The sequence below is a fragment of the Nomascus leucogenys genome, chromosome 12 (genome assembly GCF_006542625.1).
Source record: "Nomascus leucogenys isolate Asia chromosome 12, Asia_NLE_v1, whole genome shotgun sequence".
NCBI lineage: Eukaryota > Metazoa > Chordata > Mammalia > Primates > Hylobatidae > Nomascus > Nomascus leucogenys.
The window spans coordinates 45,709-72,091 of record NC_044392.1 but is presented as its reverse complement, the minus strand read 5'-3'; the positions used below and the strand labels follow the sequence as shown (position 1 = coordinate 72,091).

Below are 26,383 nucleotides of genomic sequence, written 5' to 3'. Positions count from 1 at the left end.
CAGCCAGCAGCTTCCCCTTTTCTGCCCTGCTCCAGGCACCAGGCTCTTTCCCCTTCAGTGCCTCAGAGGAGGGGACGGCAGCACCATGGACCCCCGCTTGTCCGCTGTCCGCCAGACCTGCTGCTGCTTCAATGTCCGCATTGCCACCACCGCCCTGGCCATCTACCATGTGGTGAGTGTGCGCCCCGGGTGTGCGTGTGTGCGTGCTCGCGTGACTGCACATGTCTGCGGTGACCCCTCATCTACGGAGCCCCGCAAATGAAAGAACTCCTGCTCCCCACCTCTCTGGGGGACCCTGGGCAAATCCCTGTCCTGTTCTGGGCCTCAGTTTCCTCCTCTGTCAAATGGCTGGGGGGACCCTGGGGAGATGCCGCAAGAGTGAGGAGTAAGGGAGCAGGAATCCACTTTCCAGGCAAATGTAACTGATGTTCACTCCGAGGCTGGCGCCGTTTCTGCCTCTTGAGATGGGACACAGCAGTGGCCGGAAGGTTATTTGTGTGCAAAGCCAACAGCCGACGTGAAAGTGCTTTGGAAGTCAGGGATCTTGGAAGGAACGTGGGCTGGGATTGTTTGACCAGGATGTGAGGTCGGCCGCAGACACAGCCCCGATTCTTCCCCTGGGGCCTGGAGGGAGCCTGGGCCACTCGAGGGGATGAAAAGTGGGCGTCTCCCCTTTGTGCCTCCAGTGGGGAGGCAGGGGCCGAGTCCTCTCAGCTTCCAGCTCAGTCAAACCACGGCCTTCTGCCCACCAAAGAGAACTTGAGACCTGTGCTAATCATTAGGGTAACTTGCCCGGCCCAAGCTCTTGTTGGGCAACTTGTGAAGTCACGGCTGTCACTGGTTCCTCCTTTCCTGGTAACTCAGTGTGGTCTTGGGCAAGTCGCAGTGCCCGGGGGCCAAGGCTCCCCCTCTGCCTGGGGTGGATGAGGGTCAGGTGCTTGTACTGTCCTGCCCAGACCCACCCTACCCCCAGACTCCTCCACAGCCATCTCCCCTAGACCCAGGCGACTTCCTCCTGGGGTGACTCAGGGCCTATGGTTAACAGTTTTCTCATGAGTCTGGAAGGGCTTCCTCAAAATTAGCCTAGATCCACATGCTGCAGTGGGTTGCTGCAAACTTAGACCTGCCTGCACCTGCTTCCTGTCACAGGCAGGGCAGGCAGAGCTGTGGCAAGAACCCAGCCTTCAGGGGGGTGATGCTGTTCAGTGGTTAGCCCACGGCCTCTGGATGCAGACTCCTGCATGCAAATCCTGGCTTCCCTGCTTCCCAGCTGTGCAGCCTTGGGTGATTTACTTAACCTCTCTGAGCCTCAGTTTTCTCATTTAAAAAAATGGGGATGTGAATTATCATACCCATCTGATAGGGTTTGTTGTGAGGCTCAGGGAGTTGATATATACAAAGCATGCAGAACCATGCCTGACGCATGGGTGAGTGCTTTATTATTCGTTGTGCATCAGACATGGCACCTGCTGTCAGCATCCTTGGAGTCAAGCTGTCAGCATCCTTGGAGTCAAGCTGTCAGATTCAAGGACTCTAGTTTTGGGAGGAGGAACTCAGAGGTTGTCCTCCCCAGCTCCTGCCAATGCAAGAGCTGAGAGAAGCAAATCACTCTTTGAGTGTCCCTGTACCCTGTCTTTTAGGCCTTCAAGCTCTGAGACTATGTAGCATTCTTGAAAGGACAGCGTGGCATGCAGGGGCATCTCACAGGTAGCAGGTCCCTGGGTCTTACCCCAGCCCTGCTACTAACTGGCTGTGTGGGCTCAGACAAGCCTCTCTTTGGGCCTCAGTTTCCCTTTTATAAAGTCAGGGGTAAGGTGATGTTGACTGGCTCAGAGGTCTCCAACTGTGATGCCTCTAGGGTCTGGGCAGGCCATGTGAATGACAGCAGGGGGCACATGGGCCTGCGGTGACCCAGGGAGCCCTTGCTTGGCCCACCCTGCAGCTGCTCTCTGTTTTTGCTGGTTGTTGCCAAGAAAGGTTTGTGGGCCCTCGTGGCCGCTCTTCTGATGTTTAGAGAGTAGGGAGCAGGCTTTTGTGTCACATCTTCTGATGTTTTAAATGCTAGTGATTGATGCACAGTAGAAAAAAATCTCTGTGCAGGCCAAGTCGAATCCATTTGCAGGTTGTGTGGGCCCAGAGGCTGCCCTGCAAACCCGGGACTGTGGGGCTGTTAAGGTTTCTTGTTGACCGTGCCATACGATGTCCTCACCTGTAAATGGTGGTGTGATATACGGTCCCTGCTCACAGAGCTGAAGAATGTGTGGGCCCAAGCAATCATGGAAGACTCCTTGGAGGTGGTGCCATCAGCAGGAGAGAGAGTTTGGCTGTGGGCAGTATGGAAGGGGAGGAGAAACAGGTGAGCAATGGCGTATATGTTCGGCTTCTACAGGGACACAATAGAGACCAACCTGGAGTTTGGGGAGGAGGTGATAAAGGTTTTGAGTGACAAGCTAAGAAGCTGGATCTTCCCTGCAGTGCACCATTGATATTTTGGGCTGGATAATTCTTTGTCATGGGGGAGTGAATTGTGCGTTAGAGGAAGTTCAGCAGCATTCATGGTCTCTACCCACTAGATACCAGCAGCACTGCCCATCTCCCTACCCTGCCACTTGTGATAACCAAAAATGTCTCTAGTTATGGGGCCCAATCTCACCCAGTTGAGAACCAATGCCTACGGGTGATGAGATGTTCTAGAACAGGAGCAGGCATAAAAACAGAGGGGCGGCCTGGAAGCCGTGCGCTTGGCCCAGGTTGTCTCCAGGCTGTGGTCCTCAGTTGACTCCAGTGAGGGGTTATCTTCCTGCACCCCGAAAGAGTCCTCTCTCCTTCCCAGAAAGGGCAGGGCCTGGGGGCTTTCCCATAGGCTCGCTGGCAACAGGTGTGCTGATAGGACTTTGAGCATCTGGGTGGAAAAAGAGAAGCTGTGGTCCAGATGTGTCAATAGCCCATGCTGGCTGTCATCTGGACCCAGCCATGGGTGACGACTCTGCACATCATGAGCTATTTGTGGACTTGGCCCCTCTAGGGAGGGTTAAATTGAGCCCTTGCCATCCTGAGACAGTGCCACGCTCTATTGAGTCATGAGGGCGTTATTACATGAGGGAAGCCTGGTCCGTAGCTTTGGGCTCAGGCGTCTTCCTCAGGATGTCACTGGGTTTGTGCAGAGGATTCTCTGGGTCACCCAAACTTGCACACTTTGGGAAGCCAGCAAACTAACTTACTTACTTTCTTTCTTTCTTAAAATTTATTATTTTTTTCTAAGTTCAGTAACTTGCCCATCTTTTGTTGCTTGTTTTGTTTTTGTTTTTAAGAGATGGGGTCTTGCTCTGTCACCCAGGCTGGAATGCGGTGGTGCCATCACAGCTCACTGCAGCCTTGAACTCCTGGGTTCAAGTGATCCTCCCACCGCAGCTTCCTGAGTAGCCAGGATCATAGGCGCCATGCCACCATGCCCAGCTAATTTTAAATATTTTTTTTTGTAGAGACAGGGTCCCACTATGTTGCCCAGGCTGGTCTCAAACCCTTGGCCTCAAGTGATTCTCCTGCCTTGGCCTCCCAACACGCTGGGATTACAGGCATGAGCCACCGAGCCCAGTCTAGAGAAATTTCTTAAACTGGGTACCTTGGGTCCTGGCTTTTTGCCAACCTGAAGCACGTCCTAAGTCAATGGTAGAAATTGGGCACCCCCAGAAGACACTTTTGCCCAGAAATCTCTTCCTTCCTGACCCCTTTTCCCCAGGGTGCCCGGAATTCCACTGTCAGAAATGCATTGTCTGGATTAAAAAACTTAACACCTGCTATGATTTCAACAGTGTAGAAACAGGATACGTCAAAACAGGGCGAGGAGGAAATGTGTCTGGGTTCTAGGATACTGAAAGCTCTATTTTTTCTACTTTTCTGTATTTTCCATATTTGGTACAATGAGAACATACTTAGAACGGTTTTAGATTTACGAAAAGATTGCAAACACAGTACAGATAGTTCTTGCGTCCCCCATGCCTAGTTCCTCTATTGCTAACGTCTCAACGCTAGTGTGGGGTGTTTGTCGCAACGGGTGAATGAATATTCGTGGGCTGTTATTACAGTCCATGCTTTACCCCTATTTCCCCAGCTTTCCTCTTACATCCTTTTTCTGTTCCAAGATTTTGCATCCAGGATGCGACGTTACATTTAGTTTTCACGCTTCCTTAGGTTCCTCTTAGTATGATGGTTTCTCAGATTTTTCTTGTTTGTGATAATCTTGACAGTTCGAGGAGTATTTGTCAGGCATTTTGTCAACTGTTCTTCAACTGGGGTCTCTGGTGGTTTTCTCATGCTTTTGGGAGGGAGACCACAGAGGTGACGTGCCAGTCTCAGAACATCGTACTAAGAAAAGGTTCTGCCAACTTGACTCACCACTGTTGCTGGTGACTTTGAGCCCCTGGCTGAGGTTGCTCCCTTGTAAAGTTACTCTTTTCTCTCCTTTCCATGCTGTATGTTTTAGAAGGAAGTCACTGTGCTGCTCCAAGCAGCCCAGGTTTGATAAATGGGGAGTTCCGCCCCACCTCCTTGAGGGCAGAGTAGCTACATAAATTACTTGGAATTTCTCAAGGAGATTTGTCTGTACTCCCAGTTTATTATATAAATAAAGGGTTTATTTATATCACAGGGACCCAGGGATCTTTACTGTATGCTTTGGGTTATAATCCAATGGTACTTTATTTGTGGCTCAAGTATACTACTTTTAAATTGGAAAAAAAAAAAAAATAAGGCCGGGTGCGGTGGCTCATGCCTGTAATCCCAGCATTTTGGGGGGTTGAGGCGGGTGGATCACTTGAGGTCAGGACAAAACCCCGTCTTTACTAAAAATACAAAAAATTAGCTGGGCATGATGGCGGGAGCCTGTAATCCAAGCTACTCGGGAGGCTGAGGCAGGAGAATTGCTTGAACCTGGGAGGCGGAGGTGGCAGTGACCCGAGATTGCGCCACTGCACTCTAGCCTGACAGAGTGAGACTCTGTTTTTTTTAAAAAAAGGTAAAGCATTCAAATCATAGTATTTGAAGAAGGAGTCTCTATTGCCCTGACCTCGTTCAGGTAAGTCCCCCCATGTCTTTCTGTGCCCAGCCCCAGGCCGGGATACAGCCCTGGCTCTTTCACGGCCTCTGCCCTTGAGGGGCCAGTCTGCCAAGGAAAACCTGTGACAAGGACAATGGATGACATTGCTGGCTATGACGGGGGCACAGATGCGGGGCTGGAGGCTGGGATTCTGGAATAGCTTCTTGGAGGAAGTCTGAGTCCTAAGGATGAGCAGGGCTTTGCTTGGGCACCTTGGAAAAGAGACCACGCTGGGCGGGGGAGTAGCATGAACACAGGCTTGAAGGGCAAGGAAACTGCAGTGCTTCAGAGACCTAGGAGGTTTGTCAAGCTGGGTTAGGAGGGGTGGCCACGAGGTGTTTGGGGAGGAGGGTGGAGAGGTCCCCAGGGGTGGGATCTGCCTGAGTCCTCTGCTTTACAAGCTTCAGAGCTAAGAGGATGGATCTCTGTTCGGCCTATAAGCTCATTTTGCAGATGGGAAAACAGGTCCAGCAGGGACCGTTATTTGCTCCAGGACACATGGAGAGGTGGGGCAGAAGCTTGCTTCAGGTCCCGCTGTTGGCACACAGGTGTGTGGAATGATCCAGAAAGTGGGCAAATGAGTTCCTTCCCTGGCCCATGGCTGGGGCGGTGTGTCTGTCTGGGAGGCCCTGCCCTCATCCAGCCTCCCACCATTCGTTTCTTCTTTATGGTCCAGTTAACGGGAAGCTTCCTCCTCCAGGAAGCTCTCCTGATTTGCCCTCCTTAGAACTCCTGGGGCTCTTTTCTCTGCTCCACTTCAGGGGCAGTGATTTGTGATTGAAAAGAACACAGGCCCATCTCCAGCAATGTGACTTGAGCAGGCGGGCACCTTTGTTATCTGAGCCTTGCCTTCCTCATCTGTAAATGGGGCCAGTGGTCCCTGCCTCAAAAGTGATCATTTGGAGGAGGCCCTAGTGAAGCCGGGTAGGGGGCTAGCAGGCGAGTGCCTGAAGTGGGCTGTGGAAGAAGAACACAAGGCCCCCTGCCCCCTTTTTTTGAGACTGAGTCTCGCTCTGTCACCCAGGCTGGAGTGCAGTGGCGTGATCTTGGCTCACTGCAACCTCTGCCTCCCGGGTTCAAGTGATTCTTGTGCCTCAGCCTCCCAAGTAGCTGGAATCACAGGTGTGTGCCATCATGCCTGGCTAAGTTTTGTATCGTTAGGAGAGACGGGGTTTCACCATGTTGGCCAGGCTTGTCTCGAACTCCTGACCTTAAGTGATCCACCCGCCTCAGCCTCCCAAAGTGCTGGGATTACAGGCGTGGGCCATCGTGCCTGGCCCCGCTCCCCTGTTGAAAGTTCATCTGTTTGGGGTTGAAAAATGAGTCCAGACTGCCAGGTGGGGAAAACCCTGGGTGAGAATCTGTTAGAACTTGCCACCTTTACGTTTGATGCCCCTGGGCTGGACAGAGAGGCCACGTTCTCTGCCACTGCAGCTCTGTGCCCTTCATGGAGGGGTGAGGAGGCCAGTGGGGGCAGGGTGGGAGTTGTAGCCCTTCCTCAGTGTCAGAACTGAGTTGTTCTCCTCACCTCAGGGGTGTGAACCCCAGCTTCTAAAAGCAGGAGGCCTCCATGGCCCATCCTACCCAGAGAGCGGCTGAAGGGCGTAGCCTGGCCTGGCCAAGACTTCACTGTTGCCAGCCTGGCCCCGAGGCCTCCAGGAAGTGAGGCTTTTATTTTGAGCCTAGAGCACCAGCCTGGAACCAGGACTTCGCTCTGAGCTCACTGTGAGGCGAGCGTTGGTCTCCCAGGGGACCCCACCCTGCCAGGGGAAGTGGCACAAAGCACCTCCTAATGAGGCAGGAAGCAGAGCCAAGAGCTGCACTGCCTCAGCCCTGTGCAGGGGCTGCTTGGGACAAAGCACCCCTTCCCCAGCCTCAATGTCCTCCCCGGTCAAGTGGGAGTCAGTAACTCCCATTTGTGGCACCGGACAAATGGCAGCTGCCACTGGGGCCTCCATTTTACAGATGAGGAAACTGAGGCTCAGGAGGGCAAGTGACTCTGCAGCCTGTGTTAGATAAAGAACCCGAGCTCAGGTGTCTGCTCCAGGAGGAGGCAGGGAGGGCAGCCTTCCTGGCAGCCATGGGATGGGGGGGTCAGCTCTGCCATCCCCAGAGCCTTGCTCTGAGAAGCACAGAACCCATGTGTAAAGAGCTGATTTCAATTTTACCTGCAAAATCAGAAAAACGTGGGACTCATGTTAGAACCTGTCTCTCAAGACTGGCGCCGGGATGACACGAGAGAGTGTACGGTCGGTCGGCCCTCCCTATCCGCAGGTTCCACATCTTGGATTGCAGATTGAAAATACTCAGATGCAGAGTCCGTGATACAGAGGGCCGACTGTATGTGTTCAGAAGAGGACCTGGCGTCTAATAAATGCACAATATAATAGTATCAATACTTATTATCACTGTTGTGGGTCTTTGCTCTGAAGATAAAGGGAGAAGTGACGGTTCCAGGGAGTCGTTTGGGGAGTGGAGGGTGCTTCCCCAGATATCTAGGAAGTGGAGGAGGACAGGGCCTTGTGTCATACCTGGAGGCCAACTCTGAGCCCCACCACTGGCTGATCCTAAAGGGAGATTTGATAAGCTACCACCAGCCAGAATATCTCTGCTGCTGGGATTCACTGGCACTGTTTGCCTGTGGGGCAAAGTTAGCTGCTAGAGCCCAGTGACAGCACTTCCTGTGCTGCAGGTGACGGCCTCCTCCAGCGCCACCTGAGCCATCTGAGTCTAGGTTCTTTAGGCTTTTGCATGAGCTGTCACGTCTCCTGCGTGCTCTTTCCCCTTTCTCTCTCACCCCAGAGGCCCCACCCCTGCCGAACCAGTGGATCCGTGTGTTCTCCCAGCCGGCTGCTGCCATTTACTGAGGCTTGCTGGCATTCAGCACATGGACGGAGCCAAATCACAGTTCACTAAAAGGAACGTCTTGCCGTTTCCTGAATGCGTCTCACACACACCGGCCTCTGCTCATGCCCTTTCCTCTGCCTGGAACACTTTTCCCATTGCTCTTTCAGGGAATCTTCTTCAAGATTCACCTCCTCTGAGAAGCCCTCCTCGACCCCCACCATTGGACCCTGAGGAGCCCTGTGTGCTGGGTCCCTGGGAGTCGTGCCCTCTGGCCTGGATGCTCGTTTGGGTCTTGACCCAACCTGATTCATCTTCCTCATCCTGTGGAACCTGGCACAGGAGGTGCCACAGCCAATCTCTATTTTATTTTTGCAAACCTTTTCTTGATGTATAATTTACCTAAGGAAAAGCACAGCTATCATAAGTGCCATCTTGGTGAGCTTCTACAAGGTGGACACACCCATGTGACCTCCACCCAAACTAAGAAATCAGACAGGACCAGCACCCAGAGGCCCCTAGAGCCCCTGCCTCGCCACTGCCCCGCCCCCACTGACTTCTGCCCGTCTATGTAGTTCTGTAACACGTACATCTGTAGAACTACGTAGAAATGAAATTCTGCAGCGCGTGCTCTTTTGTGAGCACTTCTTTCTCCCAACGTTACGTTTGGGGGCTTCATCTGTGTGGTTGCGGGCAGCTAACTCATTTTTTCCATTGCTGTGTATACTCCATTGTATGAATCTACCACAAAGCATTTGCCTGTTTTCCTGCAAAAGAACATTTGGATTGATTCCAGCTTGGGGCTATTACAAATAAGGCCGCCGTGGCCACCAGGCTCCGTGCTGGGTGTCCACACACAGGCACCGGTGCTGCTCAGTTGATCTTTCTGAATCGCCGTCTTCAATTATTTACTTTTCACACCCACTCCACGAGGTGGATGGATTCTTCTCTCCCTTCTACAGATGAGGAAATGTTACAGATGAAGTAACATGGCCAGGCCAGGATCCCACAGGGGATCAGTGGCCACACTGGGGTTCTCATTGCGGTCTGTGAGCCCCAGAGCCCAGTGGAGGGAGGAGGGGATGAGGTGGAGGCGGGGGTGAGGACGAGAACTGCGGAAGAGTGAAGAAGAGAGAGAAGCCAGGCTCTGGGGAGCTGCAGGCAGCCAGGCCGGGCTGCTGCGGAGTGCGTGGCCCCAGGAATGGGGGTGTCTGGTGGTATCTGGGCTGGCTGGAGAGGTGGTTGGGAAGACAGTGCTCTTGGGGGGCTGGCCCCCACTGAGCCCCCACAAGCTCTGACCAGAAGCACAGGGTGGGGATGGGGAGCTTCCTCCTGATGGTGACACATGTGACTCCCTTCTGACATCCTCCTCCCAGGCAACCCAGGGAAATCAGGGTGGGCAGGTGAGGTTGAGGGGACTGAGCTTCAGGGAGGGCCCATAATGATAAAGATGATGGCAGAAGTGTGAGGCCGTAGGACAGAGGGTCACGGTGGAGCAGCCCTGAGGGGGAGGGGCAAGGGAGGGCTCTGGCACTTGGGACCCATTTGGAAAACTGCATTGTCTGCTGGGAAGGGTTGAAGACAAGCCCGGGCCTGTCCTGGGCTCGAACATTCGGTAGGGGGAGCCAATGAAGTAAACGGGCAGGAAAGTGTCCACACTCTGGCTGGCGCGGGTGTGTGCTCACTGACGGCTGGGTCCTTTCTCTATAGGCTTTACCTCCCTGAAAATCTCAGAGGCTGGGTCTCTGCCTGCCTGCTTCTGAGACGGTGGGTCCTGGGCCTCAGGGAGTGGGAGAGAGTGGGCCTGCTCTCCTGCAGAAGCGACTGGTCTTTGAACCCCAGAATCGGGGGTTCTGGTGTCATCACCACCATCCACGTGATCTTCCTTATCACCATCCTATCCTGATGTCCCCACTGCCGTCACCCCCATCACTGTCACCAGCATCACCAACAGCATCTCTGATCATCACTGTCATCACCACGCCAACACCAACAACATCCCAACAGCCACTCCCCGCCTCACATGGTCACCGTGGCCAGTGCCTCCCAGGTGACACCTGGTGCACTGTTTTCACGGCATCCCCTCTGGCACCACCATACTTATTGCCCAGCCATGTTCAATACTGACCCCATTGTCCCCACCTTCCCTGATTTCCCTTCTCCAGCCCCTGCCCCCATTCTTTTAGCCCAGCCTGTTGCTTGCTCCTCAGAGCCACCAGGAAGAGAAACAAATCCCCCTGCCCCTGGCCACTTCCCCACTGGCCGGCTTGGGGAAGCTGTGTTTGTCATTAAGAAAGAAGGGCTGCGTGCAGACGGGAATAAGAACTGAAACCAAAGAGGGGCAGAGGGAAGAGGTGAAAAGCGGGAAAGGAGAGTAGGGGTGGGAAGGGTGGCTGAGCCTGGCTTGGAGGCAGGAGGACAGAGCTGATTTTGACCCTGCGACAGTTTTGGCGTGTGACCTTGGGCTAGTCGCTGTCTCTCTCTGGGCCATATTTCCCCACTGGTAACATCCTCCTCTCAGGGAAGAGACATTCCCGTGCGTTCTGAGTTTCCCTGAAGCAACCGAAACACACCTGCACCACCAGGCCTGTGGCTTTTGCACATGATGTCTGCTCTTTTGGAATGCTTTCTTCTCTTCTGTGTTGGAAAACTCCTACTTATCCCTCAAAGCCACGCTCATGGGTTTCCTGTTGGTGAAACTCTCCCTAAATTTTTTGGACAGCAATGCGCTCTCCCTCATCAAGGACCCCAAGCCCCATGCGTGTCCTCTGTCATGGCTCTGAGCACACCATTTACGTATCGAGTTCCCTGGAGACTGTGACACCAGCATGCGAGGGTCAGTGGCTTTTCTAGACAGAGTTTGGAGGTGGTAGGTGCTCAGAGAGTGTTTACTGAGAGTCAGTGAATGCCCAGAGGTAGCAAAAACCAATACCCAACTGTGCTTGCTTATGGCGCACCTGCTGTGTGCCCGGCTCTGCACACCGCATGATGCCATTTGACCGCAGCAATCCTGTGAGGCAGGTCAGTGATTATCCCCATTCCTCAGATGAGGAGCTGAGGCCCAGACAGGTTAGTGGCTGGCTCAAGGGTGCAGAGCTCGGCTGGGGCCCAGGGCCATCTGACTCCAGCACCCGAGCTCTTATCTTCATGATCTCACCAGCATAGAATGAAAGGACAGTGGGTGAAAAGATGCTGTAATGGGGGAGCAAGTGGGTGAGGGCATGCTGTCTGCCTGGGCACTGCTGGGGGAGAGAAGGCTTGTGCCTGTCATGGAATGGCTTGGATCCCAAGGTCACAGTCCAGCTGGGCTCTCAGAGCTTAGGGAGAAGGCAGCGCTGTGTCCTGGTGGAAACCAGGGACATGAAGGGAAGGCAAGGGCGGGGGGCTTGGAAATTTTGACTCTCTGCATACTCTGTAGGTCTGCCAGGTACTTTCCAGGAACTACCAGCAGCTGATGGTTAGGGACATGGGTGGGGCAGTGAGAGCCTTCTGAGGGGCAGGGTGCTGGCTCTGGGGTGGCTGGGGGTGGAGGCCTGAGGGCAGCCTGGGTGAGATGTCCTACTGTGTGTAAGAGCTCCACCCCCCTCTCCCTCCTGCGTTTTGTCATCCCAATGGCCCCAGGGGAAAAGGAGGGTCTCTTCTCCTTGACCAGAAGCGAAAACTGAGGCCAGGGAGAAGCCAGAACCTGGCCAGGGCCACACAGCAGTGAGGCAGTGGAGGAGGCCTCCTGCTCCCCAGCTCTTGTCTCCTGAACTCTGAGTGGCTGGGGCTGGGGTTTGGCTGCCAGGGAAGGGTGGGCAGATGGCTACCTGGACCCCAGGAGAGAGGCAACAGGGTTCACACCCCAGCCGGGCCACGTGACACAGGGCACGTGAGTTCTCTCTCAGCCTCCATCTCCTCATCTGTAAAATGGGAAAATGTTGCCTCTCTCGTAAAGTTTTGGGAGATTGCAGTGCAAGCCTGTGTGTGCAGGTCTGAGCACATAGTAGTGCTGAATAAATGTGAGTTCCTGTCCATCCTATGTCCTAGAGAGCCACATGGGTGCCTGGAGCGGAGCTTCCTCCCTTTCTCCTGGTCAGGGACTGGCATCTTCGTGGAAGGTCGGGGCCCCGCAGAGTCTGAGTCAGGCTCTGAGGTTGCCTCGCTCTGTGACCGTGGGCTGGTCCCTGCCCTCTATGAGCCTCGTGAGCCATCCGGCAATGGGGACAAAGTCCTCCCTCATCCCCTGCAGCAGGGTTGTTCAGAAGGTGAAATGGGGGGGAGGGCGAGCCTGGGTTTTAAATGCAGGTGGTTTTCACAAAAGCAGAAATACCTCTGGTGCCTGGTGCTCAGGCTGAGGGGAGGGAGGGGGGACTGCAGAGGGAGAGGGGATGGGGGCACCTCTCTGCCTCCACTGAGGCACTGAGGGGAAGGGTTAGGCCTTAGGCAGAGCCAGGTGCCTGGGAGATGCTGGGAAGTGGAGGGAATTGGCCAAGATTTGAACCCTAGCCCTACACATGACCAGCTGGGAGGCCTTGGGCAAGGCCCTGGACCTCTCTGAGCTGCACTTTCTTCATCTGTGAAATGGGAGGAAAGTATTAAGAATAGTCCCTTTTCTGGGTAGTGGGGAAGATCATGTGGCATGGAGTTAAGCTGTACAAATGTCCCCTTCTTCCCCTGGGGTGGTTGGAGGGGTTGCAGGGCAGTAAGGGATGCTTGGAGGAGAACAGAGGAGTTGTAGGGGGAATTGAGGATTAGTAGAGGTCTCTAAAGTTGGGTAATGTCCAAGGTGACCTCATGGCCTCAGGATGACAATATTAAAATTTCTCAATTTTTCCATCATATAATTTTTTAATTTCTGGAAATTTTTTAGTAGCTGTTTTATGAAGTTCATGATAAACTAGGACAGTAACACATGCATGTAATTTAGAAAGAAAGAAAAATAGAGGTGTGTGTTCAAAAGGTTTTACTGACATAGGTGCATGATCAAAATATCTAAGTCCTCCCCGGGGTTCAAGCTAGCTGGGCTCTGAGGCATTTTGGGGGTCAGGGGACTGGGAAGGCATCAGAACAGCACTGGGAGACTTGGGCTCCCCCCTTAACTTGCTGTGTGTCCTTGGGCAAGCCACCTAATCTCTCTGAGTTTATAAATCAAGCAGAGGCAGCTTATAAAACAAGTAGATGTAGGCTCCTTCTAGCAAGGGGAGGTTGAGATGATCTGATTCTAGGCTTCTTTCCAGATCTCAGATAATCCTGGAATCTTGAGACCTTGAAAGTCTTCTCATTTCACGCTGGCAGATCCTCATGGTCCTTCTCTAAGCCCAGCTGTGACTCATCTGTGATCTGCTTACATACTCCCAGGAACAGGGAGCTCACCACTTCACAGGACTCCCCGTTCTGTGCTGGACGGAGCTGTCATCTGCCTCCCTTTCTCTTTCTGTCATTCAAGGTGAAACTGAGAGGAGAGGGGCTGCGGCCTGGCCTTTAGGGGCTGAGGAAGGAGATTTTCTCTCTCAGGGCTGTTTCCTGTGAGTGTCAGCCACAGCCCTCACCACACCTGCCTCCTTCTCGGGGTGCTCTCGACTTTCCTGATGAGACAAAGCCTTTCCAGCTCACTCTCCAGCAGGTAGAGGGGCAGTTAGAGCATGTACTGTGCTGCTGGTACTACTGCCCAACCACGTAAGCTTGCCCCAGCCAAAAGCAGATTCTGTTTGCTGGGCACCCCCTGCCAGTCCCTGAGCTCAGTGCTTTGCAAATATAACGCAATTTAATCTTCACTAAATCCAGCAATTTTCCAGATGAGGAAACTCAGAGAGGTTAAGAGACTTGCCCAAGGTCACACAGTGACCTGGATTCAAATGTGTTTTGATCTGACTCTGGAGCCCAGCTCTTCATCACTCTTCTGTTCAGTCCCTTTCCAGGCCCCGAAACAGGATGTAATGTGGCAGGAAGACAAGTTGAGACCTGTGTCTGAGCTAAAAAAAAAAAAAAAAAACCCACACAGTCAGCAAGGGGGAAACAGATGGTGGGTGGCTGGTTGCCTGTCAGCTGAGCATGAGTTACCAGTGCAGGGCTGCCTAGAAAGCCAAGGTAAACTTAGGGCCATATTAATAGAGATAGGGCACCCACTAGAAGGGAGGGGACAGTCTTCTTGTTCTTTAGATGGGCAGAGGGTGCCTGGAGAACTGCATTTATGTCGTAGGGGAAGGGTGGAGGGCTTGCTACAAGCACATGGACACACATAAGGTTGTGAGTTCCCTGTGGCTGGAAGCACTTAAGTAGAGGCTGTGTGGCACAGGATTCCTGCTTTGGTTGGTGGGAGTCATGGACAAGGCGACCTCCAAGGTTCTTTCAAACTGCAGTTTTGTGGCTGGACTTCAGTTGTTTCTAGGGCCACCCCAACACCCAGGCCTATCAGATTTGCCCCTTCCCCATCATTCTTAGCAAGGGTCATCTGAGAGTGTGGGATTCATTCATTCATTCATTCATTCAACAAATACAACAGCTAGGGGAATGAACAGAGACACACAGGCTTTCCCTGCCTGGAACCTACAGTCGAGTGGGGATAATGGATAACAGCACAGATTGAGTACTTACTATCTGCCAGGTACTTTAAGTGAATTATCCCATCTGGCCCCACCACAATCCTATGAGGAAGATGTTATTATTCCCTGAGGGGCCATGGGAGACAAGGATTCAGGGTTAGATGCTCTCCAGGGCCCTCCTGGGCCTGTGTTGATGATGCCGGGAACCTGAAGCTCTATGATGCTCTCTGATCCCCAGAGCCTGTTGTTACAGAAGGAGGTGCAGTGGAGGGGCCTTCAGCTTCTACCCCCCACACCACCTCTTTAAGCCTGACCTTCAATAGTAACGGTTACCACTCTTACTGAGAACTGGGCCTACGGGCTCTCCTGGGATAGTCTCATTTACTCCTCACAGTAGCCTCCTAAGGAAGTTACTAGTATTATCCCCATCTTGCAGATGGGAAAACCGAGGCTTATAGAAGTCAAGTAGCTTGCCCAGGGTCACACAGCTGGAGAGAGGAAGACCCAGGATTCTGAACATGGGCGCTCTGTGTGTAAAGGCCACTCTTTCGTCTGGGATGCCCTACTGACCTGGCATGCCATCCGCTCCAGGATCCCCACTACTGGCTTCCCTGCTGTTCACCACCAAGGTGGGAGGGGCTGGTCCGGGAGCCGTGATGCAGGCTCAGCTGACTGACGCTTTGCTTTGCCTCCAGATCATGAGCGTCTTGTTGTTCATCGAGCACGCGGTAGAGGTGGCCCATGGCAAGGCGTCCTGCAAGCTCTCCCAGATGGGCTACCTCAGGATCGGTAGGTCCAGGGGACGCCGGGGGAGTGGCGGGGGGAGGAGGACAGGGAGGGCCCTGGCCAGGGATAGCCGGGCTGGTGTTGGAGGCTCTGCCACCTCTCCATGGACGATGATGGCCTCTGGCAAGTGTCTTCCTTTCTTGGGGCCTCGGCTGTTTCATCCGCAAATAGGGATGTTCCACCTGACCCCACCCACATCTGCAGGTGGTGAGAGCAGATGGAACGGCGCTTTGCAAACCCCCACCAGCTGGCAAAGGTGACAGCCTCACTCTTCTGCTTAAAGCCGTCAGTGGCTGCTCATCACACTAGAATAAAACGGAAACTCCTCACCATGGGATCCAGCCCCTGGCCCACCTCTCTGACAGCGTCTCCCTGTGATCCTTCACCCCACACCTTGCTCCAGCCACACTGATCTCACCAACCCTGTCCCTGTCTCAGGCCGAGTCCTCATTGCTCTCAGGCCACTCCCCGGGGATGCCTTCCTCAGCCTCACCCCGGCTGAAGTGGACCCCAGCCTGCACTTCCAGCCCAGCACCCTCTGTCACACCCTCCTGTGCTACGTGTGATGTTCTGCTTTTGTCTTTGTGCCCACTCCAGACTGAGGACTGCATGAGGGCAGGGCCTGGGCCTTCCTGTGCATCCTCATGTCCCCAAACCAGTGGTTCCCCAAGTGTGGTCCTGGGAGCCTGGCTGGGGTCCTGGGGGCGCCCCTGAGCACCTCACTGCTCTCCTTGCCTTTCAGCCGACCTGATCTCCAGCTTCCTGCTCATCGCCATGCTCTTCATCATCAGCCTGAGCCTGCTGATCGGCGTAGTCAAGGTGAGGGCTTGAGCCCCGCTGCCCCCACCCTTTCCTGTTACTCACACCCGCTGGTGGGCAGTGCTGGGTGCCGAGAGGGTGGGAGGCGGGTGTGTCAGGAGGTCCCACCTGCATGCTGGAGATCTTCACACTTACCTTTTGGAGAACCACGTTTCTCCCTGAGATTCCCTGGGCAGGTGACTTTGGTTCCCTGGTAACATGAGCCTCCAGGGGGCCGGGCTTGGTGGGCTGTGCTAGTCACCGACACTCTGGTGAGAATTAGCTGATGACTCACATCCGTTTAAACGGCAGGTGGAAGCAGGGAATTTTGAGAGTGAAAAGAGGAAGTGTTGTTTCTGGGGGTGAGGGAGGGGAGAAAGCACTGGATTTTGTAATGGATGAGAGGAGCTGAAGAAGGGGGAAAGTAGGATGCATGCAGCTCTATCTGTGCAGTGACAGGCGCCAGCACCCTGAGGGGGACCTATGCCCTGGAAGGCCCTCAGAGAGCTCATGATCTGACTGGGGAAGATGGGCCTTCAGAGAGACAGGGACAGTCTAGTGTGACAACGAGGGGCTCCTGGGCCGGAGGGAGATCTGGTGGGAGAGTTGAGATGGGCTGCAGCCCAACCCCCTGCAGAAGAGAGACCCTCTGTCCCTTGGTCCCCAGAAAGGCAGGAAGCCAGGGCCTCACCACATAGCCATGGGAGCAGGATCCAGGAAGAGGGTCCTTCCTGTGCAGACAGGGGCCTGGCATTTGCAGGGCCGGAGGAGTGGGGCGATGATTTGGTGCTGGTTTGGAATGCGTCCACCCTGCCTAAAATGCCAGCACCCACTCCCCTTGCTAACGCCCACTCTGTCTTGGAACCCGTGCTCCCCGGGGAGGCCGTTTGCATTGCGCAGGGTGACTGTGGGTGCTTGTGCAGAAACTCAAAGGGTTCAGCTAGAGAAATGGAGAAATGGAGCAGGTGGTCCCCGAAGACTCTGAGATCAGTCAAGGTTGTTCTGGTTGCCTCCTGAGTGATTTTAGACGACCACATGAGACACCAGGAAACCACTGTTTCCGTGATTTTGTCCCCAGCTGTGAGAGCATGTGAATGAATACTGGTCACGGTGGTCACTTGCTTTCAATTGAAGGAGAGGGACTTCAGCCTCTTCCTGGCAGGGCCTTTTACTGTGACTTTGGACCCTGGGAGTGGCTGGTGGAGGAAGGTCCAACTGTATGCGGTGGGGGGGTGGGGGATGGGGGGGGCAGGGGCTCTCTGCTGCCTCTGGGCCTTCGCTCATGTCTGTCCTTCCGCCTCCAGTGCCCCGCCCTTCCCTCCTGCTCGCTGCTAGTCTCCTTCCCCGATCTGGTGTCCCCACCTCCAGCAAGTCCTCTCTGCTCCCCTCTCCTCTGTAGAAAGTGCACGAAGCCCTTCCTTGCTGGGTTCTTGTGAGCAAATTGAGTCAAATCTGCTCTTTTGAGCCCTGATAGATGGGGACGGTTCCCTTACGTCTCCTGGGACACCAAGATTCCTCTCATTCAGGGCCTGGGTCTTATCCACTCCCTGTCCCCAGAGTGTCACTCAGAGAAGGTGACCTCAACTGAGGAGGGCAGGGAAGATTTGGGAGAGGGTGGGAAGGGGATGCATGAGGATATCAGGCTGGGTGGCAGAGTGTTGGCTGCATGCAGGGGACACTTGACGGTGCTGGGCTTACCTTTCAGAACCGGGAGAAGTACCTGCTGCCCTTCCTGTCCCTGCAAGTCATGGACTATCTCTTGTGCCTGCTCACCCTGTTAGGCTCCTACATTGAGCTGCCCGCCTACCTCAAGTTGGCCTCCCGGAGCCGTGCTGTGAGTACCCAGCCCCCACCTCTCACCGGACGGCAGAGCCCAGGCCTGGCGTGAGAGATGGGAGGGGACCAGACACGGGCCCTGTGCCCAGGCTGGGGAGGGTGGGAGCCCTCTTGCTGGCTGGTGTCTTGACCCAGTCTCTGAGTCCCTCCACATTGCCCCAAGTTTCTTCCTCTGTGGAATGTACCTGCAATCACATCTCATCAGACTGCCTTATGAGGGTTAAATGAGGAACATGCACATTGGGGGTGCAGCCCATGGTCAGCACTCAGTGCCACTGGAAGTGAATTGACATCCGAGGAAAGGGCACGTGCACTTTTTAGCCCCCAGCCCCCAGTATTATTTCTTCTTTGGAACCAAGTTGAAGAAAGGAAGAGAAGGATGATTCATGCCAGTGAGTGCCCACTGTGGGGTGGCTTGAGGGCTGCTGCCAGTCAAGGACACAGTCCCCCAAAGCTGCTTTTCTCACCGTCCCCAACTGTTGTCCTTGAAGAGACCGAGGGGCTACATCATGGAAGGGCCCTGGCCCGGGAGTCTCGAGACCCTGGTTCTAGTCCCAGGTCTGCCACTAGCTCTTGGTATGAACATCTGTGTGTTCATGTCTCTCTGTGCACTGGGGACGAGAGTCACTGATGTCTGTAGCTGAGATGGTCTCCCAAGTGAGGGCCTACTATGTGCCCCTCAGTAACTGGGATTTTAATTGCTGCTCCTTATTCCTCCTCCTTGTATTTGTCCTCCCCAGAGCCCCTCCAAGTTCCCCCTGATGACACTGCAGCTGCTGGACTTCTGCCTGAGCATCCTGACCCTCTGCAGCTCCTACATGGAAGTGCCCACCTATCTCAACTTCAAGTCCATGAACCACATGGTGAGTCTGGGGCAGGGTCCATGCCCATTTGCTGGCTGTGTGGCCTTGAACAAGTTACTTCACGTCTCTGTGTGGCTGTGGTTTAGGCCGGGTTCCCTGGAGTTGGAGCTTGGGAGGAAGACTCTTGGGCTGGTGATTTACTGAGGGAGCCCTCTCAGGAAGAAACTTGTAAGGAGTGAGGAAGGCAGGTTCGGGAAAAGGAGGAAGCCAAGCAAAGAAGCAAAGACGTGGCTGTAGGAGCAACCCTGCATGATTCCAGAGAGGGCCTTGGCATGTGAATTGCAGCACAGACATAATATCAGTTTTATTGCTGTCTAATGAATTATTTCTAAACATAATGGCTTAAAGCAATAAACATTTATTATTTCACACAGTTTCTGAGGATCAGGAGCTTGGGAGTGGCTTAGCTGGGTTCTTCTGACTCAGGGACTCTGGTGGGGCTGCACTGGAGATGGTACCTGGGGCCGTGGACAACTGAGGGCTTGATTAGATCTGAAGGATGCACTCCTGGTGGCTCACTCACAGGGTGTGGGCTCTTTGCCTAATTCCTCATCGTGTGGACTTGTAGTAGTGCTGCTTGAGTGCTCTCCTGACATGGCTGCTGGCTTTCCCTGCGGGAGCGACGTAAGAGATAAGCAAGGAGGAAAGGCAGTGTCTTTTACGACTTCCATCACTTCTGCCACATTCTGTTAGTTAGAAGTGAGTTGCTAAGTCCAGCCCACACTCAAGGGGAGAGGAAATAAACACCACCTTTAGAAGGGAGGAGTCTCAAAGAATGTGTGGTAATATTTGCAAATGACTACAGAGGCAGTCTCACCTAGGGCGAGTTCCCCTGCATCAGTCATTGGTTTCAAGCTGCCCCTAGGGGAAGGAATGTAACCTCCCAGGTATTAGTGGATTAGGTGGTCCCTGTCAGCCAAAATGATCATCTAGAGAAGGGCATAGGTGTGGCCCACGGGAAGCTGACACCTGCCAGCTGGGGATGGGCGGGTGCACCAGCCTGGGAAGCAGATCTGGAGGTAGTAGCCACTTGGCTTTTCTTGGTTTGCCCATCAGTGGGGTGGGGCTGAGGGTAGCACCTGCTTCCTAAGGCTGCTGTGGCAGTCGACCAAGGTGACGGCTGTGCCACATTGTGCTCGCGTGTGTGTGGAGGGTGGGGTCATTATTCCTGGATGTGTGAGTGCTGCTGGAATTCCTTATGTCCAGAGACATTGATGTGGCCCCCAAATCTGTTGCAGAATTACCTCCCCAGCCAGGAGGATATGCCTCATAACCAGTTCGTCAAGATGATGATCATCTTTTCCATCGCCTTCATCACTGTCCTTATCTTCAAGGTGAGTGGACCCCTGCCCTGCGCCTCTGGGAGGGGTGGTGAGGCTGTGCTGGGCCCGGGCTTGCCCATGCCAAGCTGTTAGAAGGCAGGGTCACATGTCCTCCACGCTCCCTCTCCTGCTTTTAGCTCCTTTCTCTTGCTTTCCCATGCCAGCTTCTCTGACTTGACTCGGGATCCTCCGAGACAGCCCATTTAAGGGATGTGAATCCGTGAAGCCCACCTGTGTTCAGAGGTCTAATTCCAGCTGTCTGGAATTAGATTTGGACTGGCCTGCGTTTGAATCCCAGCCCCACTGTCACTAGCTGTGTGGTTGGTCTTCAGCAAGTCACTTCTCTCTGGGCCTCAGGGGCAGGAGTCTTGCTTTGCCTATGTTATAGTTTTATGTAATTCAGGCATCAGAATATACCTGAGATCATGTTAATAGAGGTTTGGTGACAAGAAGGAGGGAGGGGAATGGTCTCATTCTTCTCTGGGGTGGTCAGGCCCAGCTTCAGGTCCCAGGTCTGAGTGACGGTGAAGCACCGCACAGTGTTCACAGCAGTACAACAAGCAACGTGAAGAGACAAGAAAATGCTGCCATCTTAGGAAGTCAGAAAACCCCCACAAAATCCAACAAAGACCTGAGCGCTATTCAGCATGGAAAACAGAGGACTCAAGGGGGGACATGACAGCTGTTTCTTAACACCCGAAGAACTCTCGTGGGGAATTTTATGGGATCCTGGAGGCCACAGTAGGGGCCTGTGGCCTGAAGCCACAGGGATGCTGATGACCACAGAATGGAAGGAAGGGCTTTTAAAAGTGTTCTTTTCTGATTATAAAAGTAACATAGGTCATAGTAGAAATTTAAAAACTTCAGATGAGCTGGGTGTGGTGGCTCAGACCTGTAATCCCATGTAATCCCAGTGCTTTGGGAGGCAGAGTTGGGAGGATTGCTTGAGGCCAGGAGTTCAAAACCAGCCTGGGCAACATAGCAAGATTCTGTCTCTACAAAGCATTAAAAAAAAAAATAGTTGGATGTGGTGGTGCATGCCTGTTGTCCCAGCTACCAGGGAGGCTGAGGAGGGAGGATCGCTTGAGCCTGGGAGGTTGAGGCTGCAGTGGGCCATAATCGTGCCACTGCACTCCAGCCTGGGCGACAGAGTGAGAATCTCTCTCTAAAACAAAAAACAAAAACCAAAAAACTACAGATAAGTAGAAAGAAGACAAGCACTCCACCATCCACACCCCACACAGAGAGCATCACTGCTGACAACTGGGTGCATTTCCCCCCAGCGTTTCTGTGCTGGTGGGTAGGCGTCTGCAGACCCCAGCTCCTGCTTCCATCGGAGGCCCTGGGCAGTCTCTGCTGTCACCTAATGCCAACCTAGAAACAGAACCTTGCCCCTTTTAACATCTTCTCCAAGGACTGATGTAGCACAAATGCACTAGTGAGTGTGCAGTGAGAACATCCCTGAAGGCTTCGTGGAGGAAGCCAGTGTGGGCTTTCCATGGCACTCTCTACTGCAGGACCCCTCCCCAGACCCCACCACACAGCTCCGTCCCCCAGCCCCCCTTCTGTTTTTTATCCTCCACAATGAGGGGCTTCCCTCTTTGACCCTCATTCTGCCTTGCTGGCCCCCTCCACCGACTTGATTTTCCCTGGGCCTTCATGCCTCATTCTTTGTCACTCAGTACCTCCATATGTCTCCTTGCCCCACCTATGTGCCCATCAGGGAATCCATCAAACAAGACCTTCCAGTACAGGACCTTCTCCTCCTACTTAGGGGGCATCCTGGGGGTTTTCTGTTGTTTCTTGAGCTTACCCCTTGGGATTGTATGCCCCACTCTGGAAAGCTTCTGCCCAATTCTTACATCAACTCGCATCAGCTGATGGATATATACTAACTGTTCCTCCTTTATAAACATGGACCAATACTGCACATGCTATTTTGTAATCTGCTTTAGAAAACAACATATCAGAAGCAATTTTGAAGAAAACATGTCCCACCATCAGCTCTGTTTCGAGAAGGGCAGGGCTGTCTCAGGAGGTAGTGAGCTTCCAGTCAGTGTGGGCAGTCAAGCAGGAGCCGTGGGACTATTGCCAGGGAAATTGGAGGGTGGGCTAGAAGCCCCCCAAAATCCCCTTGCTATGTGGTGTCTATGGGGTAATGAAAAGGGCAATACCTGGAATATTCTGGACTGGCTGGTGAGGAACCCTCAACCAGAATGAGAGGTCCGAGCAGGCGTGGCTGGATGCTGACTTCTGGAGAGAGTGGTGGCTCCTGCCTGGCCTACGTCCTAGGCCTGCTGGAGCGTGAGAAGGATGCTCAGCAAAGCACAGCCTGACCTGGGCCTTTTTCCAGGTCTACATGTTCAAGTGCGTGTGGCGGTGCTACAGATTCATCAAGTGCATGAACTCGGTGGAGGAGAAGAGAAACTCCAAGATGCTCCAGAAGGTGAGTGTGGCTGCAGGTGGGTGCCAGCCCTGCCACGAACTCCCTGGCCATTTGGTTCAAGTCTCCTTCCCTCTCTGGACCTTGGTTTCTCTATTTGTAAGATGAGGGTTGGAACAGAAGAAATGTGATCTCTTTCAGTTCTGGTAGTCTAAGATTCATTCACTCACTCATTTATTCAGTATTTATTGCCTCTCACTCTTTGCTAGTCTCATATCAATTCCAGGGGGGCGCAGAGAAAACTAAGATGCCACCTCTGCCTTAGAGGAGTGTATAGTTCAGATACATAGATACAATTACAACTTGGTGTGAAGCACAGGGACAATAAGCACAGAGGAAGGGCCTGGCCTCTTCTCGGGTGTCAGGGAAGGCTTCCTGGAGGAGGCGACAGTTGACTGGTCTTGGAGGGTCAATGGATATGAGATAGCTGGGAAAGGAGAAGGAGGCTTTCCAGGAAGAGAGGATGGGGTGTGCTTAGAAGCAGCTTATTGGAAAGTGATGGTTTAAATTCCTGGTAACTTACTTTCCTCACCTATAAAGTGGAGATTGTATTAGTTAAGACACTTTTGGTTGAAAGTGGCAGAAACCCGACTCAATCTGACTTAAGGAATTTACTGGTTCACAGAACTTAGCAGCCAAATCTAGGTCTGGCTTGGGCCTGGCTGAGTCCTGACATCAGGATATGATCTCGTCCTCTCCATCTCTTGACTCTACTTTCCTTGATGTTGGCTTCATTTTCAGAAAGCCCATCCCTTGTGGTGGCAAAATGGCTGCCAAAACCCCTAGGCGGATATCCCACCCTCTCAGAAATCCCAGCAGAAAAAGAAGATCCCAGGAGTATGTCTGATTGGACCAACTTGGGCCATGTGCCTATCCCCAAACCAAGGACTATAGCCAGGGGGATGCAATTCTACTTTGAGTGGCCAAGTCCAGCCACCCCGCTGGATCTGAGGGATGGGACCAGTTCTTCTGAAGGTATATGGGCTGAGAACGTTTTCCCAAGGAAAATGGTGCACTGTTTTCAAAATAAGGGGGACTCGATGCTGCATAGGCAAAGGCCAGTGTGTCCACTACAGGGCTGGGAACTGCACCTGTCTCATGCGGGCAATTTCTAGCACGTAGCAAGTATCCAAAACCTGCCAGTCATCAGCATCATCATCATCAGCATCATCAGCATCATCATCAGCAGCAGCAGCATCATTTTGCATCCAGAGGTGGGGGTTTGGGTCCCATGACCCCAGGTTGGAATTGCAGGTCGTTCTTGACCATACTCAGCCTTCATCTCTCTGTCTCTCCAGGTGGTCCTGCCGTCCTACGAGGAAGCCGTGTCTTTGCCATCGAAGACCCCAGAGGGGGGCCCAGCGCCACCCCCATACTCAGAGGTGTGACCTTCGCCAGGCCCCAGCCCCGGTGCTGGGAGGGGTGGAGCTGCCTCATAATCTGCTTTTTTGCTTTGGTGGCCCCTGTGGCCTGGGTGGACCCTCCCGCCCCTCCCTGGCAGGACAATCTGCTTGTGTCTCCCTCGCTGGCCTGCTCCTCCTGCAGGGCCTGTGAGCTGCTCACTACTGGGTCAGCGCTTCAGGCTGAATCACTCCTCGGGTCTCTCCATAATTCAGCCCGACAGTGCTTGGTTTATTTCAATCAGCTCTGACACTTGTTTAGACGATTGGTCATTCTAAACTTGGTGAGTTTGTCAAGCAACTATCGACTTGATCAGTTCAGCCAAGCAACTGACAAATCAAAAACCCACTTGTCAGTTCAGTAAAATAATTTGGTCAAAAAACAGTCTATTGCATTGATTTATAAATAGTTGTCAGTTCACGTAGCAATTTAATCAAGTAATCATCAATTAGCTACCCCTTATATATAAATATATATGTAATCAATGTATTCAAATAGCTTGCTTAAATGATAATCAATTGGCCAACCATGAGTCATTTAGAATAGTGATAAATAGAATACATAGAATAGTGATGAAATTCAATTTGAAAAATCAAGTTAGCCTCCAAACCATTTAATTCAAATGAACCCACCAACTGGATGCCAACTCTGGCGAAAGTAGGACCTCTGAGTGGCTGTATAATTGTTAATTCAAATGAAATTCATTTAAACAGTTGACAGACTGTCATTCAACAATTAGCCCCAGGAAATAATAGTTATTTCATCATAAAACAGTCCCTTCAAACACACAATTGTTCAGCTGAAGAGTTGTCATCAACACTCCAATGCTCACCTATTCAGTTGCTCTGTGGTCACGGTGGCTGCAGAGCAGTGGATTCCGTGAAAGGAGTCAGCTCCGTCACAGTCATTTCAGTGATGAGCTGCCAGAGTCTATTCCCAGGTGAGGCCGTCGCCGGCCATTCAGTCGATTCAGTCATAGGCGAGTCAGTTCTGCCCGAGGCTTGTGGTCAAGCAAAAATTCAGCCCTGAAATCAGGCACATCTGTTCGTGGGACTAAACTCACAGGTTAGTTCAGTCAAAGCAGGCAACCCCCTTGTGGGCACAGACCCTGCCACTGGGGTCATGGTGGTTGTGGAGCTGGGGAGGTTTGGCCCCAACAGCCCTCCTGTGCCTGCCTCCCTGTGTGTCGGGGTCCTCCAGGGAGCTGACCCAGAGGTGGAGACCACGGGGGCAGGGTCTCTGGGGACTGTCGGGGGGTACAGTGGGAGAAGGCTCTGCAAGAGCTCCCTGGCAATACCCCTTGTGTAATTGCTTTGTGTGCGACAGGGAGGAAGTTTCAATAAAGCAGCAACAAGCTTCTCTCTGGCTGATGTGTTTCTGGAAATACAGTGTAGGGAGGGTGGAGACCAGCCTTCTACCTCCATCACCACACGCCCCACACCCACACCCCCAACACCCACACCTACATGTACATACACACCCACATACACACCCCTTGCACTCACACTCAAAGCCCCACAACCACACCCAACATATCCACACCCCACACACTCACAGCCCCAACACCCACCCCTCACCCCCACCCCCACACTCACACCCCCAACACCCACACTCACAACATACACACCCACCAACATACCCACAACCCCCACACACAACCATAGCCACCCCCTCACCCCACCCCCACACACGCACACACCTACACCTACATACACACCCACATACACACCCCTCACACTCACAGGCCCCACAACCACACCCACCAACATACACACCCACAACCCCCACACACCCACACCCACCCCCTCACCCCCACCCCCCACACATACACACCAACACCCACACTCACAACATACACACCCACCAACATGCCCATAATCCCCACACACACCCACATACACCCCCCACACTCACACCCCCAACACCCACATCCACCAACATACACACTCCCTCACACACCCACACACCTATACCCACCCACACGCCCACATACACACCCATGCACACTCACACCCCCAACCCCAAACCCCCACACTGACACCTACATACCCATATACACACCAACACCCCATACCCACACACACATCCACACATATTCACACCCCCTACACCCACACATACATATCTACACAAACTCACATACACGCCAACACCCTCTGCACACCCACACACACTCACATCCACACACACTCCCATGCGTTCACATCTACACTCACACACCTCTACCCCCTCACACCCACACATCCACACGCCCACATGCACACCAACGCCCCCACTCCCCCACACGCAGCCACACCCACACCCACACACTCCCACCCCCTCCACACACACATACCCCCACCCTCACATTTATATACACACCAACCCCCCACACCCACACAGCCATACTCACACTCACATACTCCCACCCTCCACCCCCACACACCCCCCCACACCCACACTTACATACACACCAACCCCCCACACACCCA

General features: G+C 53.3%; 1 protein-coding gene across 1 annotated transcript; it reads left to right on the top strand.

Moving 5' to 3' along the window:
- LAPTM5 (lysosomal protein transmembrane 5) lies at positions 1–25,271 on the top strand. Its single transcript, XM_003276333.3, has 8 exons — positions 1–172; positions 15,159–15,252; positions 15,992–16,068; positions 17,753–17,881; positions 18,624–18,746; positions 19,985–20,080; positions 22,422–22,514; positions 23,810–25,271. The coding sequence occupies exons 1-8, from the start codon at positions 86–88 to the stop codon at positions 23,897–23,899; spliced, it is 789 nt and encodes a 262-aa protein (XP_003276381.1). The 5' UTR covers positions 1–85; the 3' UTR covers positions 23,900–25,271.
- The last annotated feature ends 1,112 nt before the right edge of the window (positions 25,272–26,383 follow it).

What these genes read in the sequence shown, in the direction of transcription:
- LAPTM5 (XM_003276333.3), top strand. Translation starts at nt 86, where the DNA reads ATGGACCCCCGCTTGTCCGCTGTCCGCCAGACCTGCTGCTGCTTCAAT. An exon ending in GATGGGCTACCTCAGGATCG is followed by an intron (nt 15,253 to 15,991) that starts GTAGGTCCAGGG and finishes CTTGCCTTTCAG; the next exon opens with CCGACCTGATCTCCAGCTTC. An exon ending in TGGCCTCCCGGAGCCGTGCT is followed by an intron (nt 17,882 to 18,623) that starts GTGAGTACCCAG and finishes TGTCCTCCCCAG; the next exon opens with AGCCCCTCCAAGTTCCCCCT.